The sequence below is a fragment of the Ursus arctos genome, unplaced genomic scaffold (genome assembly GCF_023065955.2).
Source record: "Ursus arctos isolate Adak ecotype North America unplaced genomic scaffold, UrsArc2.0 scaffold_2, whole genome shotgun sequence".
NCBI classification, from domain to species: domain Eukaryota; kingdom Metazoa; phylum Chordata; class Mammalia; order Carnivora; family Ursidae; genus Ursus; species Ursus arctos.
The window spans coordinates 14,756,864-14,776,482 of NW_026622874.1; the positions used below are offsets into that span (position 1 = coordinate 14,756,864).

Consider the following 19,619-nt stretch of genomic DNA (forward strand, 5'->3'; position numbering starts at 1 on the left):
GAGTTGGAGGCTTACCCGACTGAGCCACCCAGGCTCCCCACTCCTTCACTTTCTTGACCCAGGTGTGCTCACTGGTAGAGAACAACTGGTCAAGCACTCGCTTGACCAAATGCCCACTAGCATCTCCATCCATATCTCCTGTCCTTGTCTTCATTTCATGGGGCAAAATCCATTCATAATTGGGAGTAGTTGTGTTTATTTTTACTTGTATCACAAACCAAAATAGGAAGAGGTGCAAAAAATAAAGAAAACTTCAGTTATCACAAGGGTTGGCTACTCTGCCCATGAAGATAATAGTGTTCAGAGCAACTTCCCTTATAAGAACGAGGAAGGGCCTGTTGGCCTTGAAGGTCACCTTGTTGGGGTTCAGCGAACGGCCAGCAATCCCAATGGCAGTACTTGCCGCTGCCTCACTGCCTTCCTCATTGACCTGCAGACCAGACAGGAAACACAGAGCCTGCATTAGTTCCTCTGCAGTTCACTGGACACGGTAAAAACCCACAGACGCAGCAGTTCCTCAAAATGCTATTTGTTTTCCAGGGGAAAGTACACTTGGGTCAGGTTGCGTTCCCACCAGAACCTGACTTTTATGCCTTCTTTCATCCAGTGAATATTGATGTAAGCACTTGGGTTCCTCCAAGCCCTGTGCTGGGTGAGAGCAAGGATTCCATTCCGAGAACTCCTGAGCCAGGAACGTAGACATACACGAGGCGGTCTCGTGTCTGGCTTGCACCGTGGTATGGGGCATTGCAAGAGGGTTATTTTGTACCAGATGCTAAAAGAGATTTTGACTCAAGATCAGAACTCTAGAGCTGAGATAGTTTCACTCTTGGAGCATCAAGATCCCCGACAGAACTACCCCAAGCAGCCGCTCAGGACATTGGGCCTATGAAAAGACCAGGGTCCTCTGGCTGAATGAGGTGAGTATTTTTGGAGTAATAGTCTGACACAAGTTATACTTGCTGATAAGCAGAATTGCCAGAGAGAGACCTTCAGAAAATTTTTCTTGGGGACCCAGAATATCACCAAAACTCTGTCCCTGCTTCTTAATGAAAGCACTTCAGATCCCTGAGCTTTGGGGAGCTGGTTGAAGACAATTCTCTCCCTGTCACTCTTCTTCCCTGCTTCCTCACCGTCCTATGCCCCATCTCCCCATGCTTTTCATGGTCATTCAGGACTGGGTTTGTGAGCAGACTGGAGCTTTTGCAAGACAGGATCATCTTATTCAAATCAGATACTGGCTTCTAATGGCTTCCCAGGAGATCTACATCAGTTGGAGTCCAGTATATTGGGTTCCCAAGGTTCTCAAGGAAAACAACTTTGATCCAAGAGCTATGGAGAAACCTTGTGCCATTGTTTAGTGGGCTAAGAGGGATAAAGTGAATCCAAACCTCTGCTTCTTCCTAACGGTAACTCAAAGACCTCAAGGTGTCTAAGGTGACTTCTTCTATTTAGGGTCCTTAGAGGAGGATTTTTCAATCATAGTTAAAATACTGAGGACATAGCCTCCCTCGCAGTCTTCCTAAGTGTACTTCCCTTCATAATCCATATGGAAGAGGGTGTCAGTAGTGGCATGTGTACTTCCAAAACCATTAATCCAGTACTTTTGTAAAATCCCTAGGTCTGGTCTCAGTACCTTTAAGATACAGCCCTCTGCTCTTGCTGTTGTCCTACAGGTCACTGACATCTGTGATCCTATAGATTATATCCCCACATTGAGGATTTCGGCACCTAGCTCATAGCCTTTCTGTCCACCCTAACTCCTGCTATCATTTGATGCAGACAATTAAAATATCCTGGTAGGAGACCCAGTCAACACCCTAACCTCCCCTTCCTTTCATCTTGTGAACCCCAATGAGCATTACCCTCACCCTACCTAAGCAAACCAGTCTCATGGCCATGCCTTGAACTAGCCATCTCTCAGACTTGTTCTACCTTTGAAATTATAATAATGACACCATCCTCTCAGACTATAACCTTTTTTTTTTCAAGCTATTGCGTTTCCTCACTCTTATGACAATTATTCTGCCTTCCTTCTGTCCTTCGATCCTTCCACTTTCCTCCTAACTACGTTTTCTCACTGAGCTTGGACTCTGCCACTATATTTACTAGCACCATGCTCTGAAACCTTTCTCCTTTGACCATAACCTTCTTTCTTTGTGGTTTCCTCAATCCTGTGACCATCTCTGACAGTGGCTATCTCCTTTTCCTCATAGCCCAGTTCCCCCAGAGAACAGTGCTTCCCAAACCTGGTTGTGGATTAAAATCTGAGGAGCTCTGTAAATATGCTGATTCTCAGGCCCCATCCTGGATTCTCGAAGACTCAAGCTTCCCACTTAACTAGTGCTACTGGTCCATAGTTCAGTATTTGTTTGAGAACCAGAATTTCTACAGGCTTTAATATAGCTATTACTCTAGTAAAGGGTTCCATGGGCACCTGAGTTGGGGAAACACTAGGTTAAGCAACATATTTAAGTTTCTATTTTAATTCCAGTGAGTTAACAGTGTTATATTAGGTTCAGGTATACAATACAGTGATTGAACAATTGCATACATTACCCAGTGCTCCTCACAACAAAGTGAACTCCTTAATCCCCACCACCTATTTCACCCATTGCCCCCACCCACCTCCCCTCCAATAGGTTAAACAATATTGAACCGGTTTTTTCACTGTGGACCTTAGACGCCAAAATGCCAGCGTGCATTGTTTATTTCCCAAGAGGAGGATATACATTTATTTCACCACCAAACTGTTTTTGCAGCATAGTCTAGAGTTCTGCTTCTTTGGAACACACTTTAGGACATGATCCACTCTCATCGGCTCCCCTTCTTCACCCTCCATTTGCTCTTCACCTGTTACAATCAGGCCTGTGCCCCTACTGTTCTGTCTAAATTCCTTAGGGAATGGTAACCTGTGGTCAATTTTCAATCTTGTTACTTTCTGTTTCCTTAAAACTCCTCCCTGGGTTTCTGTGAGCACCTACTCTCCTGGTTCTCCTCCTCTGAATCCCTTCTCTGTGGCCTTTGTTGTCTTTTCCTGTGTCACCCTCCCCTAAATGTTCGACCTGCTTCAGGAGAAGTGGCGGGAGGGAGGGTGGAACAATGGGACCATGAGGCCTTCAGGGGAGGGCTCTCTTGCAGAGCCTCGTGGAGGAGGGGGCTACAGATCTGGGGTTTGAGGGACACTGGAAACATGCCTTTTTCCACAGTTGTGTCCTGCTGTTCACGCACCTGCTGTAAGACCATAGACGCAGTGGAGCAAGAACTTGGATCTCCAGGAACTCAGTTATAAATCACATGAGATATTGATATACTGAAAAATGAAGCGACAGCATAAGAAGAGAGCAAAGAAAGGTGTACCCACCTCAAGAAAGGCCTTATGGAATGCATCTGAGACATAGAGGTCGCTCCGGCCTTCTGCGATTATACCTAGAAGGAAGACCAGAAAAGGTTCTGTGGAATGGGAGAAAGTCGGCTTCAACCCACAGAAAGGAATTCAGTTTGAATTAAGAGGTCCTTTGGGGCTATTTTTGCAAAATAAAAATCCTGAACCCTGGCCTAATGATACTCCCTAAATAAATAATATTAAAAAGAATAAAGTTCTTTAGGCTTTTTCAGCCTGGATCCTGTGAATTTAATCTCACACATCAGCTCTTGGAGGGGGCAGGTGACTCTGTTCTTAAAGAAAAACTCCCACTCCACCTAGTAGGAATGTCTTTCTTTTCGGTCTGACAACGTTTTCAAGAGAGAAGTTGGTTAGACCTAGTTTAATTTTTTTTTCACCTTTATTTATTTAAGTAGTCTCTACACCCGATGTGGGGCTCAAACTCATGACTCCAAGATCAAGAGTCACATGCTCTTCCCCCGAGCCAGCCAGGGGCCCCTGGTTAGACCTCGTTTATAGGCAGCCTATTAAAGGTAAATTCAATTTCCTGACATTGTAAACTTCTCTTGTAAAAAGATATTTTAATGCATATTTTTGAAGGATGGTAGATTGTCGGACCCAAGACCACTATTGCTGAAGTCTCACAGCTACGGAAGGTTGGCCGCATCTGCTGTCCGAGTGACTTTAGGGGAACTCATGAGCCCTTTGGAATATCGAGCTGTTTAACATCAGCGATGCCTATTTCGTGGGACCAAGATGTCCCCAGCTCTGAATCACATCTCTGCTTTGAGTTCTGATGTCTTTTCATGATCTCCCCCTGGTCTCATCCCACACTTCAGTTACAGTCTCATTCCAGGGCCAGCTGCGCTCCTGGAGATCCGGGCGCCAACTGCCCGGGATACAGAAGAGAAGCCAGACCCCAGGAAGGAAGGGTTAGCAGTAGAACCCTCACTCTACTCCTGACCCGTTGCTCTTTTCCCCAATTCTTTCTCCTTTGCTCAGACCACCTGGGAGGGGGGGCAGAGGGAAGAGACCCGCCCTTCCGAGGCTCACCTGGGAGCCGGGACTTGTCGGGGTTGAACAGGTCGACGAGGCCCATGTCCTGCAGCTGCTCCTTGACGCTGAAGCTGTCCTCGATGCGGAAGTGGGGCATGTGCACCACCAGCAGCGTCTCCGTCGTGTCATCCAGCCACTCCTGCAGCATCTCCGGGGTGAGCTCCTGCTCCACCTTGGCCAGGCGCTTCTCAGGCTTGGGCAGGATGAGCACCATGGTGATGTCATCGCCCTTGAAGGGCAGCTCGAGCACCTGGGTGCCTTCTGCCACTCGCCGGTAGCGGAACTTGCCTTCCTGGTACATCATGGAAGCCGAACACGACTCCCCGTCGGCCTTGTAGAACAGCTCCTTCCTTGTGTTCTCGGGGCTGAACTTGGACTTCCACAGCCCCTGGGAGGAGACAGCAGGGGGGAGAATCACCACGAGACCTAGCCCCTCCGTAGGCGAACACTGACGTGGGAAATAGTCACATGATTTTATCACGCTCACGTGTAGGCAGAACGAGCAGGAGGACAGATCACAGGGCTCTACGTGAACAGGTTTACAATGACTACGGCAGGGTGATGGGATTATGAGTGTTTTTTTCTGTGAACTTTTCTGTATTTCCCAGATTTTCGGCAGTGGCTGTTTATTGGCTTTATAACTAGAAAAATAAAAACTAAAACCGAGAACAACCTACTGGCCTCTTCACAAGCGTCTTTTTGAGTTTAAATTGAATTGCCTTTTGCTTTCCGCCTGCCACCCACCTCTTTCTCAAGGGCCATCCTCCAAAATGCTGGCCTCCGCCCGCGAGAAATAAAGGCCAGACACTGATAATAACCCAGGGGGTTGTTTCGGAGCCCTGCCCGGCAGAGGGTGAATCCTGGCTAACTTCTGCTCACAGACGGAGGGACCCTGGGATACAAGCCATCCCTTCGAAATTTCTGAGTTGTAATTACCATTCCTTGTCCTATTCTGGCTGGTTGATTTGGGGACAAGTCATTTAACTCTTTGAGTGGTGGGTCACTTACTCAGGCCCCTCAGGAAGCCCGTGAGGGAGGTGTATCATTATTCCCACTTTATACATGCAGCATTTGAGGCATAGAAAGTTCTCCGGGACTCACCTGAGATCACAGAGCAGGAATGGAAGAGGCAGGATTTAAACTAAGTAATCTTTCTGAGAGGCCCAAGGTCTCGTTGATGATATTATGAGAATAAAGAGGGCTAATAAACAGCAAAGTGTTCTGTAAACTGTAAAGGGCAATACACATTGGGTAACTACAACCTTCTCCACTCTGGGGGAGAGGGAGGCCCCAGGAGCCAGAGTGGCTGGCACAGCGGTGACTGGCTCAACTCCTGGGCTCTGTGCAGGAGTAAGGGGTAAAGAGCACAACCCAGGATGGGCAAATGTGCCCCAGTTCCCCCCATCTTAAACCTGTGGCCCTCCTGAGTATCAATGGTCTGTTTATTCCCAGTACCCTCCCCCTCATTCTCCTTCCTACATGTCTCAAGTTGAAACAGCCTTTAGAACTCTCAACTCTGAGAAAGACAAAGCCATCCACACAGTCAAATCACAGGAACTCTGCAAAATTTGGAGTGAGCCTGGCACCTGGAGGTTCAGAAGCTTCAGGCAAGGGGAACTTTGAGTCACTGTTGAAGCTGCTCCAGATTACGGAGAAAAATCTCATGACCGAGGACTGTCAACGGAGTTTATCTTGCTGTTCCAGATTTCAAAATGGAGTAAACTGGATAGCAACAATTGTCACACGTGTATGAGAGTTCATCCCAGACCATACTTTGCAGCCGTGCATGCTAAGTTTGTGAGTGTGTACGCTCTTCCTTGGGCCCAGAGACATGACCAGGCCCTCCTGGACTTCAGACCAGCAGCCATGGCCCTAGACGCAGTCCTAGATTCTCAGTAAATTTGTATTTCTGCCCAGGCCATGCATGGACCATTTCGCAGAGAGGACCTATCTAATGCCTAATGGTGTGAAAGCAGGTGAGGTGAAGGACAAGAGGAAGTCCTCTGGGCGATTTTGAATACCTTGAAGTAAATGGTGTTGACCAGCACCAGGACTGTGAACGGGTTGATGGCATCCTGGGGCACGACATCAGTGATACGCCCTTCGGTCTTATTGGATACCCATTTGTTGATGATCATTCTGGACTGCTCTGCATTTTCCTGAGGAGAATAGGAAACAAATCTACCCACCTGTGCTTTCAGTGGGCTTCTCCACTTCCCCACGCAGCATTTCATTTTATTCACCAGCCCCTTGCCCTCTCCCACCATTTCCCACTCTGCTCCAGACTGGGGAGAACTTACATATCTAGTATAAAGCTATGAATCATCCAGATGGTTAGTGAATTAGTAGTTAGATTAATAAATTAGATGTTAGTAAAATTAACAGAAGAGAGAGAAATAAAGAGAAACAGAAATAAGGGAACAGAAAAGAAGAAAACGGTCTGGGAAAAATAAAACAAAATGTTATTTTTTTGGACATGTCCAGAAGCTAGTGAGTTATGCAGGGGTGAGGGGCAGAAGGATGCTCATGTGGTCCAAAAAAAAAAAAAAAGAGAGAGAGAGAGAAATGCTGATTGAATAAAGCCAACAGACTTCTTTGTTGCAAGGCTTCTCAGAAAACTTCATAGGCTTGGGTGCCTCACGAATCTCCAAGAGGAGAACACGGCATGCACCATACACCAGTTTTATTTGACCACGGTAACTTTTAAAAATTAAATAAGGTGTCTTGTAGGACTGGCATCTCCAGAGCCCTTTTCGGTCTTGGTGGACAAGAAGAATTTCTTTATACAACTTTCTCAGAGCAGCAGCTACAATCTAAGCCATAGACACCACTGATGTCTGGGGTTTCAAGCAAGCAGATCTATTCCAGGGGTTCTGACTTCCAGTCCCTCCCCACCCCCAACCTGCCTTCAACCAGCAGAGCCGCGTTCTTGGATTCTGGATCCTGCTTCTCTACCTTCTCTGCCTCTGAGGGAAGACGAAGAACTCTGCGCCCTGGGACGACATCTGCGACTCACCTTGAAGTCCAGGGGCTGGAGCTTGGCTCCGTACACCGCCTCGCTGATGTCCTGGTACGTCTCATTGAAGGTGAGGGATTTGTCTCCAAAGAGGCGGTTGGCCGATATTAACTCGGAGGATTTGTTGACTTTTCGATAGAGTCGGCAGTTCAGTTTGGCAAAGAAAAAGTGCACCTGGTCAGATGTCTTCTCGGAGATGGTATCGAACTTAAAAACCTGTGGAAGCCGAAAGACAGTGGTGGAGAAGCGTGGCTAACGCGGTGGGGAGCACAGTGCTGGTCAGTCCCTGACCGACAGCCACCCCGTCGAGGGCCTCCTCCAAGAGCAGCCCCCGACACAGCACGAGCGCTCCGCTCACGTCTCGTACGTGCACACACGGATGCAAGGAGAGGAAAGGGTAAGCAGGAGACGCCACAAAGAGCGGGGGGACCGCCTAACGTCTCTCCGGGGCTCTAGCCCAACGCACAGGTGGTTTTGCTGGCGACCAGGAACGAGGCTAGGCGGAAGGGCTTCGGACTCTACCTCCATCAGCTGCCTGAGGGTGTTGTCGCAGGCACCCAGCTTGGTCATCGCGAAAGCTGTGGAGATACTCAGGGGCGAGAGGAAAATGTTGTCGTTGTCATTCTTGGAGTCCGCCAGGTGCTGGTAGAAGGCGGTGGCGAAACGGGAATTGGCTCTGGACAGTTCCCAGACCCGCCGGTTGGTGGCCTCGGGGACCTTCTGCTCTGCGCCCTCGTCCTCCACGGCCTTCTTCTCTGCGGACCGGTAGATGCACATGGGATTCACGGGAATGTCCCGAGGCTTGGCCGTGCAGATGTCCTCCACGGGGCTCCGGTGACAGGTCACACAGCCCCAGAGGCCAATGAGCAGCAAGGACAGAAGATATACCCTCCTAGAGGGGGGCAGAAAGCTGCGTTAAGCTTGCTGGGACAGCCGCTCTCCCGCCGCCCGTCGCAGACCTGCCCCGGTCAAGCACCGGCTTTTCCAGCGCAGCCGGCGTGGCCGGGAGGCGGGCCCCAAGCCTCGCAGAGCGCAAGGGCCCAGCACAGGTCCAGTCGTGGACTCCCGGCACGTGGATAGTTCTACTGGCCTGGACATAGGTTGAAATTAAAATCGACTGTCGAAGCAACCGATGGTTCTAAAGCATCGCGGGCCCAAGGCTGGAAGACACAAAGCACGCGCAGCTCCGGAGGGCGAGCCGGACATGCGCACAGGAAACACAGGCGGGCGCTTGGGCGCCGGCGCGGACGTAGGGCAGGAGGAGGCGCAGTTTACAGAGGCTGCTGAGGAGAGGCCCGCTGGGTGTGAGAGGGCTGGAGACTGGAGTGATGCCGCAGACGTTTCAGTCAGACCACGGGGGTCAGAAGGGCTGAGCAGGGCGAAGCCTCACCTGAGTGCCACGGCCTCCCCGGGCCTCCAACTCCAGCCCTACCCCCCGCGGAGCTCCACACGGACCGTGTGCGGGACAACGCCCCCCGGATGGCCTGAAGATTCCTTAGTGACCACATTGTCCTTGTAAGTCCCCCCCCCCCCCCCGCCTGCTTCCCCCCCTCCATCCTCCGGCTCAGCAAATGGGAGCCTCCCGCCGGCGGACATCCAAGCCAGGCCCCGGGGAGCCCCCCTGGATTCCTCCCGTTCTCCCGCATTGGTCAGAGCCTGGCTTCAGAGAACTGTGTGTCCTGCCCTCATCATTTCCCTGCCCGGGAATTTTAATGCTTCCAACACGGGTTCACCAAAAACAAATGAAATTAATCTCACTTTTTAAAAAAACGAGATCATGCTACTGGCAAGTGAGGAGAACGGCAACACTCAGGCCCACCCAGAGAAAATCTCTTGTAGTATTTTTGTGCGACGGGGTGGGCCGGGAGCTTGCTCGGCGGGCTTGGGAGTCCGTGTGGATACTGACGCTTCTCAGTTGCCCCCTGGCAGAAACAGACAGGCACGCAGTGCGGCATGGGCTCGCTGAGGTGGTCTGCGGGCCAGTGTCGGGCCGGCTGGAAGCTGGGGGCAACTGAGGGGTACTCGGCTCCTTGTGTGAAGTGAGGCCAGCTCTGCAGCCCTTCAAGAACAGAGGCACGGGGTGGGAGAGGGCAGAGACACCCGGGGAGATACAGAAGGCACAGTGAAGAAGCAGAGAGAGAGAGAGAGAGAACCTTCCTTGCCAATCATCTCCCCATCTTGCTTGCCTTTAGTTTCCGTTTCTGTCCCTCAGCTACATTTGGAAATACGAGTGGAGGCTGAGGGGAATCTGGGAGTGTTGTTCATGGGGAGAAGAAAAACCAAGATGGTGGTTCACAGCCTCATTGTAGCCTCCCAAAACAACCGGTGTCAAGAAGGGCATACGTGTGGTGTCGAGGGAGGAGGGGACCTCACTGTGAGGCAAGGCAGCAGGGCTGCTGTCCTTTAGTCAAAGGTCACTGAGATCTTGGAGCGGGGGCAATTGAGTGGAAGGAGAAGCAAAAAGGGAGTTAGGAGAGTCTCACAGGTTGAAATTTCCCTCTTTTCAGCTGTATGGCAGGCCCGGGAATTTGCGTTGGAGTGTCTCCTGGGCTGCTGTGGGGGCTGGTGCTGGCACAGCACCTCTGCTCGGGGAAGACATCCCCTTTGTTTCTTGGGCTAAGAACCCAAGGTGTGGCTTACCCCAAGAGAGCGTGGGAGGGAGGGCGCTTGGATGATGTCCTCCAAACACATCTTTTATTGTAACTACCAGGGAGAGGGCCTGGTTTTCTCTAAGTTGTCGAGGCCATCCTCGGGAGAACTTCGAAGGTCAAAAAACCCAATGAGGGCATGCAAAAGAGAAAACTTGCCTCTCTTACCTTTTTCCAGCAGCTACAGTTCCTATCCCATTGGAAAACATGGTTGCTAATCTTCCACAGGGCCAGCCGGGTGGAGATAGTGTGTTCTGAGGCAATCGCTCTGAAAACTGGTTCTTTCCTCTAAATCTGACTGAGGTTCCAGAAGCTGAGGTGGGGGAGGGAGCTGGTGACGAGGGGAAAACTGAGGTCAAAGGCTGATGACCAGCTTCCAGGGTTAAGCAAAGTGTAGAGCCCAGTGTTGTTTAATTAGTAGAGAAGTTTTAAAGTTCAGTCAGGTCGAGGGAAGGCAAGGCCCACCTCTCTTAGCAATATTCCCTAACTCTCTTCTTTATAGAAGAGTAAAAGGAGGACCTGTTCTCAAATTCAAACTTGGTCAGAAAATGCCTGACTGAGAACTTTCTCTTCAAGATTCTTTTTTCTTGGTTAACCAAACCAGGAGGTAGAAAATAGGTGAATGTAACTAGCCAGGTTGAATATCCAGAAATTTCTAGATTTCTCTCTGCTCAGCTCAATATGCTCTCTTTCACAGCTCTCTTTTGGGGGAGAGAGAGAGAGTCCGTAATATCTAGTCAGAGGAGAGTATTCTGAAACAAGGTACTACCTTCATTAAGGCTTCTAAGGCCCAACGTGTCCACAAACCAGACCAGGACACACAGGGGAGGAACTGATCCCACTAGGGGATCAGGAGACAAATATGGGGCAAGTAAAAAAATACATGCTACTTCTGAAATATTTTTTATTTTTTTAATTATTTATTATTATTTTTAAGGATTTTATTTATTTATTCGACAGAGAGAGACAGAGAGGGAACACAAGCAGGGTGAGTGGGAGAGGAAGAAGCAAGCTTCCCAAAGAGCAGGGAGCCCAATGTGGGGCTCGATCCTGGGACCCTGGGATCATGACTTGAGCCAAAGGCAGATGCTTAACGGCTGAACCACCCAGGCGCCTAAAATATTTTCTTTTTAAGACTTTCTACATCCAACCCCAGACTCACAGTCCTGAGATCAAGACTCACATTCTACTGACTGAGCCAGCCAGGCACCCTTGAGATACTTCTTTAAAAGCAAAGAAACCAAATCCTGTTTCTTTGTGTATATTGCTTTTACTTTTAGTTATTGGGGAGATTAAATGAATTCAAACTAATGGAGATAAAGGGTAGGTTTATTTATATTTTCCTTTTCCTAAATAGCCAAAAACAATATCATAAGGATTGCTGCAACAGCACTCACAGGAAAAGTATGCCTCCTTCCGTGTGATTGAAGATTCTTTGAAAGTGGTACACTCATGGGTATAATTCATATGTATATTTATGTAATCCATATTACTTTCTGTACTATTTGGGAGTAAGTTGCAGATATAGTGTCCCTTTATCCCTAAATAGTGTGAAGTTCCTAAAAACAAGCACATGACCTTATGTGACCACGGGGTACAATGATCAAAGTCAGAAAAACCGACCGTGATATAGGACTATATTCAAATCTATAAACTGTACTCTAAGTTTGCCAGTTGTCCCACCAATGTTCTTTACATCAGTGGTTCTCAAACTTTTTGCCCTCAGGATCCCTTTGTAATCTTGTTAAATAACATCTAAGTATTATTAAAAACTGTACATTAAAAGTTTGACCTCATGCATCCATGCAGGAGTTCCCGGGGACTTCCTGGGGCTCCTGGACCACACTTTGGGAAACGTTGATTTAGTGCCCCCTCCTGCATTTTTTCCTTTTCTAGGATCACACGTTGCATTTAGTTGTCATGTCTTTCTCTCTCTCTCTCTCTCTTTTTTGGTTTACAGTCCAGAGGTCTTTTATATTTTCTACACCTGTCATGCCATGAGTTCATAGGGAATGGGTTCCATCAGCTCAGGCTCCTTTCAGCTGGTCCCCACGTGAGCTCCTCTGGGTGGGGCAGGCTGGCACTTCAGTTGAACCAAAGTCTCTTTCTCTCCGGCTTCTTTTTCTGATGATTTTCCTTCACACGCCTCACGAAGCTATCTCAGCTCTTAGAATGCTTAATATGCTCAACATGCCCATTCATTCTCTTGGCAACAATCTTGCCCTTAACTTGTCTACAGTAATGCCAACAGCATCCTGGGTAATGTGGCTGACTTTTCCAGTTTTACCATGTTTTAATATTCATGGGGCATTCTTTTTAGCACAGTGCCCATCCATTGATGTCTACAATTTCATCTTTCTTGTGGATTTGCATGTATGTGGCCAAAGAAACCACCCCATGTTTCCTGAAAGGCCTACAGAACCTACAGTGAGTGCCTCTCCTCTTTCCCTTTGCATTGGTCCTTTTACAGCTCTTCTGGCCGAAAGGGTGTCATGTCTCTAGTGTCTCCTGGTTTGAAAAAGTTGCTCTCTTTTGTCATTTTTTAAGAGTATAAGGCAGTTATTTATTATTTTTTTTTTACCTTTTTTTTTTTCCAAGTAGGCTCCATGCCCAGTGTGGGTCTTGAACTCAAGACCCTGACTGAGATCAAGAGTCGCATCCTCCATTGACTAAGCCAGCCAGGCATCCCCAAGCCAGTTATTTTTGAAGAATGCCTCTTAATTTGAGTATGTCTGAGGTTTCCTCACAATTAGACTGAATTTATAATTTTTGGGGGGCAGACATATTACAGAAGTAATATTGTGTCTTTCTCAGTGCATGATATCAGGAGACACATGATGTCAATTTGTTCCATTACTGGTGTGATGTTAATAACTTTGATCACTTGGTTAGGATGGTGTCTGCCAAGTTTTGTTCTCTGCTGTAAAATGTGCGATTTTATCTTTTTTATTAAATAAGTATCTTGTGGGCAGATACCTTGAGAGTATATAAATACATTGTTTTTCATCAAACTTTCACTTGCTAATTTTACCATCCCTCAATGATTCCTTTGCAAGACTTTTTAAGCACTGTACTTTCCCAGTTATTTCTCATCTGAGTCCCTCAAAAGGATTATCACTAAATATTATTGGAATTAAAAGAGATTAAGCTAGCACACTCTCTTGAGGGAATGTGAGGAAATAGGCCCTTTTACCCATCGCTTGGGAGGGCAGAATGCTGTAACCGTTTGAAAGGAAATTTGACAATACCAAAAATTACAAATGAATTTAGCCTTTGAGCTGGAAATCTCACTTTAAGAAATGTATCCTACAGATATATCTGCATGGGTGTCGATGAGATTACTAATTGTAACTTGATTTGTAGTAATAGAAGAAGATTACAAACAACTTCCATCTACAAGGGACTAGTTAAATAAATAAACCAAAGTACATTCGGAAGACTATGCCACTGTCAAAAAGAATGAGGATACTTTCTCTGAACTGGTACGGAAAATTTCCAGGATAACTAAGTAGGGAAAAAAGTATGCTGCAGATCAGTGTTCAGTATGCTACCTTTTGTATCACAAAGTGGAGATGATGGGGTGAGGAGTGGACAGACAGGGGAGGACGCAAGGCTTGTCACTATGTACCTTCTTATTTGGTGTTCTACTTTTTCTTTTTTTTTTCTTTTTTGGGGAGAGAGAGAGCATGCACACAAGCAGGGGGTGGGGGTGGGGAGGAGCACAGGGAGAGGAGAGAATCTTAAGCAGGTTCCACACCCAGCACGGAGCCCACATGGGGCTCCATCTCACAACCTTGAGATCATGACCTGAGCTGAAATCAAGGGTCAGAGGCTTAACCGATTAAGCCATCCAGGCTCCCCTAGTGTTCTACTTTTTAACATGCCAAGTATCACTTATTCACACAGGTCTTGACTCTGTGAGCAATAAGGGTGTCAGTGTTGTGTTCCAGGCTTGGGGAGAGAGAAGTACCAGGGCATGATGAAGGCGGCACCAAAGAGGGTCTGAAGCAGGCTGAGCCCCTGGCTGGTAACAAAGGAAAAAAGGAGAGGGAGACAAGCCCAGTTCCATGTCTGCAGGTGGAACAGAGGTGTTTAGGTGTCCCTGCTTGGCCATATAATTTCTAATGGCTGTAGAATATTCCATGGTCTATAATTTAACCATAACTTCACCTTAGCTTAGGTCAAATTCTTTACCTCTTTGAATACAATCAATATAATAGGTGTCACTTTAGAACACTTACTATACACCAGGATCTATGCTGAGGGCTTCACAGGCATTAGCTTCTACAATTCTGTCAGCTGTTATCAGTTAGATATTATTATGCCCAGTTTACAGATGAGAAAACTGCTATTCACAAGGCTTAAGAACATGCCCCAATTACAAAGCTAGTGAAGCTGAGATTCAGACCCTTTGTGCCTGTCTCACGGGTTCTGTGCTCCTATAAGACAGCTATGAAGAAAATGTCTCCCCGAGTTAAAACTCACAGGGTCCCGTTGTTTTTCTTGGGTTAGGGTTTATACGTCATCACATGGTTCTCCTCCTCTGGGTATTCTCTACCAAGTTTGTCCACGATCCAAGTTCCTCCGGATCCAGGGCTCCAGGCCCAGAAAGGACCCAAGGACTGCCACCTTCTTTGGTCACACATATTTTAATTAGAGAGCTGTTGTCTCCGATGCACATTCCAAACGAGATTTTCAGTGGGTCTTTGGGAGTCTTTAACACCAGCCTAGTCTCTGGGTCTTATACACCACCCCCCCCTTGCCTTTGCACTGCCTAGATTTTCACGACCCCAAATCCCTTTCCTCTCAGTTCATCTCAGCCTGGTTTGATGAGGAAAGGGAAAAAGAGCTTTTATATGCTGGGCAAGCTAATCTGGATCTTCCCCCTCCCCCAACCCAGCCACCCACAGACTCAACATTCTGTAGTGCTTTAACAATGGTCTATTTTGAAATACATAAAAGTATATTTAAATTGAATTTTTCATCTTCTAACCATTTCTGGCATTGGGGGCAGACGCTATTTTTCTCTGAGTGGAAATAAGGTTGGAAGGAGCCAGAGGCTCTCTGTGCTCTGCTGTGTTAGGGGTTGGTTTGAGGAGACACAGTATAGCATTCAGTCACCCTCTCTTTATTTATTTATTAGTTATTTATTGGGTTAAAGATTTATTTATTTGAGAGAGAGAGAGAGGGAGAGCGCACGCACGCGAGTGGGGGGAGGGGCGGTGGGAGAGGGAGAGCCGCAGACTCCCCGAGGGCGTGCAGTCGGATGTGGGGCTCGATCGAACTCGACATCACGAGCTGAGCTGAAACCAAGTCAGACGCCTAACCGACTGAGTCACCCGGCGCCCCACCCTCTCTTTTTAAAAAATACTACTTTGAAGTTGAGTAATAAAGTTTAAAAACGCCTCTTTCCCGATCTGCCTCTCGTCTCAGTAGCAGCTCTTGAGCAGGTAATTCGGCTGATCCTTGCTGTTCGTTCCCTTATATCCTGGGCTGTTCTATTCTTTGGCACCAAGACGATGACCTTGGCGAGTACAAACAGTAGAGCTGAGCTCCTGCTGCTGGTTACTGAGTAACTCAAAGCTTACCTCTTCGTGGAAATCTGGCGAAATACCTAGCACAAAAACCAGAGCCATCCCCAGCTCTCCTGGGCTTCTAGTGGATGAGGTGGTTATGCTATTTTAATTAAGGTGAAATAAAGTTTATCAAAATAACCCTGCATTATTATTGGGCAGCTTTTAGGTACGCGTCTCAAAGCCTCTCACCGGAATTCGTTCAAATTCTCACACAGGTTAGAAAGTCCAGCTTTCGTTTCAGGGACACCAAACCAAAGCCACAAATATTTATTGAACATGCCCAGTGCACATGCCACTGGGTCTTCCACGTACCAGGTACTCAATAAATATTTGTGTTTGAAGAAACCCAGCTTCAGAGTAGTTTTGCTAACTTACTAACAGAAAAATACTTTAAATTCCTCCTAAATGGTAAGTTGAGATTATTAAAAATGCTCTCTTATCCGGAGGGACTGACACCTTGCATGAACCGAAGTCTGGGGCGAGGGTATTCTCAGGAGGCTGAGCAGGACAGTGTTGCATGGAGTCAAAGCTCACTGTCCTACTTTAGTCCGGGAAGCTGTAGGTGGTGAAAGAGAAAGGAGAAGACAGAGAGCAGAAGCAGAGGCATGGGGGAAAGTCAGCCGGAGAAAGAGGGGTTGGCTTGGACAGACCCAGAAGCAACAGGAAACAGCTAGTGAAGCCAAGGCCGAGGGGGCGTGTTTGGTGAGTATGGGTCAATCATGTGACTGGGGTCTCTCACCCACCACTGCGGAGGGGGGGCTGCTTTAGCAAATCGGCCCAAATCCATTTGAGGGCAGAGGTGGAAATGAGCATCTAGGAATAAATGTGGCTTCGTAGCTTTTATCCCTTCAGGACACACGGTTGGTGTTGGGCCCTTTCCAGGCGGCTAGTGCTGAAAACCAACAGATGCTGCTGGGGAATAGGTTGTCCCAACTTTGAACAGAGACGAGCTTCAGGAATCCCACCGTGCGTGCTTACCGAAGTTCAGCTCGGCAGGGAACGGTGCTGAAGGCAAAACCCTCAAGCTGCTCAGTGGGAGAAATGGGCCGGCCCACTCTGGAAAGGTAGCCCGTCATGCCCGCGGTCCGGGATTCCTAGGTCGGGTCAGCTCCCTGAGCTTGTCAGGATAACAAAAGGCCGAATTAGTTAGATGAGGAGGAGGACAAGCTTAGGGACTGAGGAAAATCAGAGGGCCCTGTAATTTAGATCATAATAGCATGAACTCTTTAGACTTGAGAGGATAAGACAATGATAAGCTGAGGTGACAGGTTTTCCTTGAATTTTCAAGAGGTAATTTTTTCCCTTTAACCTGATGATGTAGGAATAGACCTAGTGCTTGGTGAAGGGAACCATGGGGAGCAGCTGACTTTGGTGGCACCTCCTTGGGTGTTTAGTAATGCCAATCACACTTGTACCATTTGTTGTCAAGTTGTGGCTCCATTACACACAATCTTGGACGTTCTTCCCTCCTCTTCATTTGCACTATCCTGGTGCTGGCCAGCCCTCGTTACTTCTCGGAAATCTACTGCAACAGATTCATAACTGGGTTTTCCCCTCAGGCCCTATTCCACTTCCAATCATGATAACCACATCTCACTCTGGCTTAGAATCTTTACTGATTTTAACTGCTAAAAGATAAAATTCAAAGGACTCAGAACTGTACACAAAGCTTTTCAAGGCCTGACCTCCACTTAACTTTTCTAGCTATCCCCTACTCCTCGAAGTTCATTACAAGGCCACATTCTTTCATGATTGTGTATGTGTTCCCAGGCTTGGAGCGTCTACAGTCCACCTTGTTCGTCTTATAAACCCTTTCGTGCCCTTAAGAGTCCACTCTTCAGACGTAAAAACCTCCCTGAATCAGCTTGCTTCCCCAGCTCCACGCATTCTCCTTGAAGTAGTCTGCAGGTAATGCTAATTGTGTCTTACATCTCATTCACTTCACGAAGTCTGATGATGGCAGAAACTGGATCTGCTTCTCAAACTGCTTTTTACTACTCACAAGTGTGGTCTTCGGACAAACAGGACTGGCATCAGCTGCGAGCGTGTTAGATAACACCAGGCTCCACTCTGAAACGGTGACTGCACCGTAACAAGAGCACCAGGTGAGACGTACGGACACAGAAGCTCTCCAGTAAATGCGAATAAGGAGGCACAAATCAGATCCCTTCGTTGCCTGACTCGCAGCCTTTCCTTAGATTCCCTTTACTTTTGGAATAAAATCCAAATACTTTAGCATTGTCTGCAGGCCCCTGTGGTCCAGCTCTACCTCATCTCATGCCATGGTCTCATTCCCTCTACTCTTGCCTCAATCACTGTTTCTGTAACACAGATTCTTCTTTCCAAATACAAACTCACATATTCTGTTTTCTCTAGCAGTCTCCGGTCTCCAGCATTACCTGCCATTCTGTCCATTCTTCAAGTCTTACTTCAGTGCACCTTCCTCAGGAAAGCCTTTGCTGCTCAGCCAATCAAGGTTAAGTCTTGTGTACATTCTCACAGCTCTTGGCTCTTCTCTTTTGAAGACAATTGTGGCTGAATAGTTTTTTTGGTAATTCTAGTGTTTTGTTGACCATTGGTACCTGTTATGTTTTAAACAACTTTTTTTAAAAAAAGATTTTATTTGAGAGAGAGAGAGAGAGCACGGGCCAAGTGGAGAGGGAGAAGCAGGCTCCCCGCTGAGCAGGGAGCCCAATGTGGGTCTCGATCCCAGAACCCCAAGACCACGACCTGAGCCAAGGGCAGACGCCCAACCGACTGAACAACCCAGGTGCCCCTGTTCCCTATTTTAAAACTGTATTCATGTCAATTTCCATAACTGGAGTCTAAGCTCCTTGAGGATAGACAGTATTCTCTATCTTCTACAGTGTGGTACATATGACTAAATACTCAATAAATCACTTCAGTAAATTCCAAAGGGGGTGTTCAGTGAGTAGCTGAAAGTTCACTTTTGATTTGCAAGGTGTTCCAAATAAGGGTGGCACCATGTTGGAAAGTAGAGGGGATTAATTGATCATTGCAGATTAGCTGGTTACTGGGAGTGAAATGCTAATATACACAAAAAACAAATTCACATTAATGTATGTGAGTCTCAGTGTAAAGGGTCAGAAAACACCCTACTGCTTGTGGGCAGGGTAGGCCTAGAATAGTGGAAAAGATGGCACAGGTGGTTTTGGAATTCCCACTCTAGATTTTTTAACATTCCAAGGATGGTTGCAGTAGTTACCATCCTCCATACCCTCTGACTTTTACTATGGTTCCTTCCCTTGAGGTCAGGTGTGGTACCAAACAAAGGACACCTAATTGCTAACTGTTGGTAGGAGACGTAAATAACCTTCATTGTTTATGTGTACTACTTTTCTTTAAAAATAAAGGAAAGGCCAGCCGTTGTCAGTTATACACCTTTTAAAGATGTGGACATTTACTTATATAAGCATGTTGCTATTATTGAACCCAACAAAAAGGTCATTCATTCCTTGGTCTTACCTAGTACCCAATTTCCTTATTTAAAAAATGTCTTTGCACATTTGATTCGTTGAAATCAGGATCCAAATAAACTCCACATGCTGCATATTTTTTCTCTTAACTTTCTTTTGAATCTAGAGCAGTCCCTTCCCGTCCCCTTTTTTCTTCTTCATACCATTGAATTGCTGAGGAAGGTGTATTTTACATCAGTTCTCTAAGAGAAAATCAACCTACACTTCATCCTCTAATTGCAAGGAATGACTAATGGGTGGGGATTTCAGGACAATTAGAAGTCAGTAAGAATGGAAAGACAAAAATTTTGCATCAGGAAGGTACCCACAGGAAGTCCATGTCGCTTCAACATAAATAAGGTCCTGATTTAAGAGAAGCGGTAAGAACCAGCACTCTGGATGTTAGCCATGGAGTCTCACTGAACACTGACCCTGGGATCTCAGAACCATTTCCTAGTTTAC

General features: G+C 47.1%; 1 protein-coding gene across 1 annotated transcript; it reads right to left on the bottom strand.

The window, feature by feature from the left end:
* Window positions 1-179: 179 nt before the first annotated feature.
* On the bottom strand, window positions 180-10,503 carry SERPINC1 (serpin family C member 1). The gene is made up of 7 exons (XM_026509327.4): window positions 10,274-10,503; window positions 7,980-8,349; window positions 7,458-7,673; window positions 6,463-6,600; window positions 4,439-4,829; window positions 3,365-3,429; window positions 180-430 (listed from the first exon to the last, which is right to left on the bottom strand). Exons 1-7 carry the CDS (start codon window positions 10,312-10,314, stop codon window positions 254-256), a joined length of 1,398 nt encoding a protein of 465 aa, XP_026365112.1. The 5' UTR covers window positions 10,315-10,503; the 3' UTR covers window positions 180-253.
* Window positions 10,504-19,619: the final 9,116 nt, after the last annotated feature.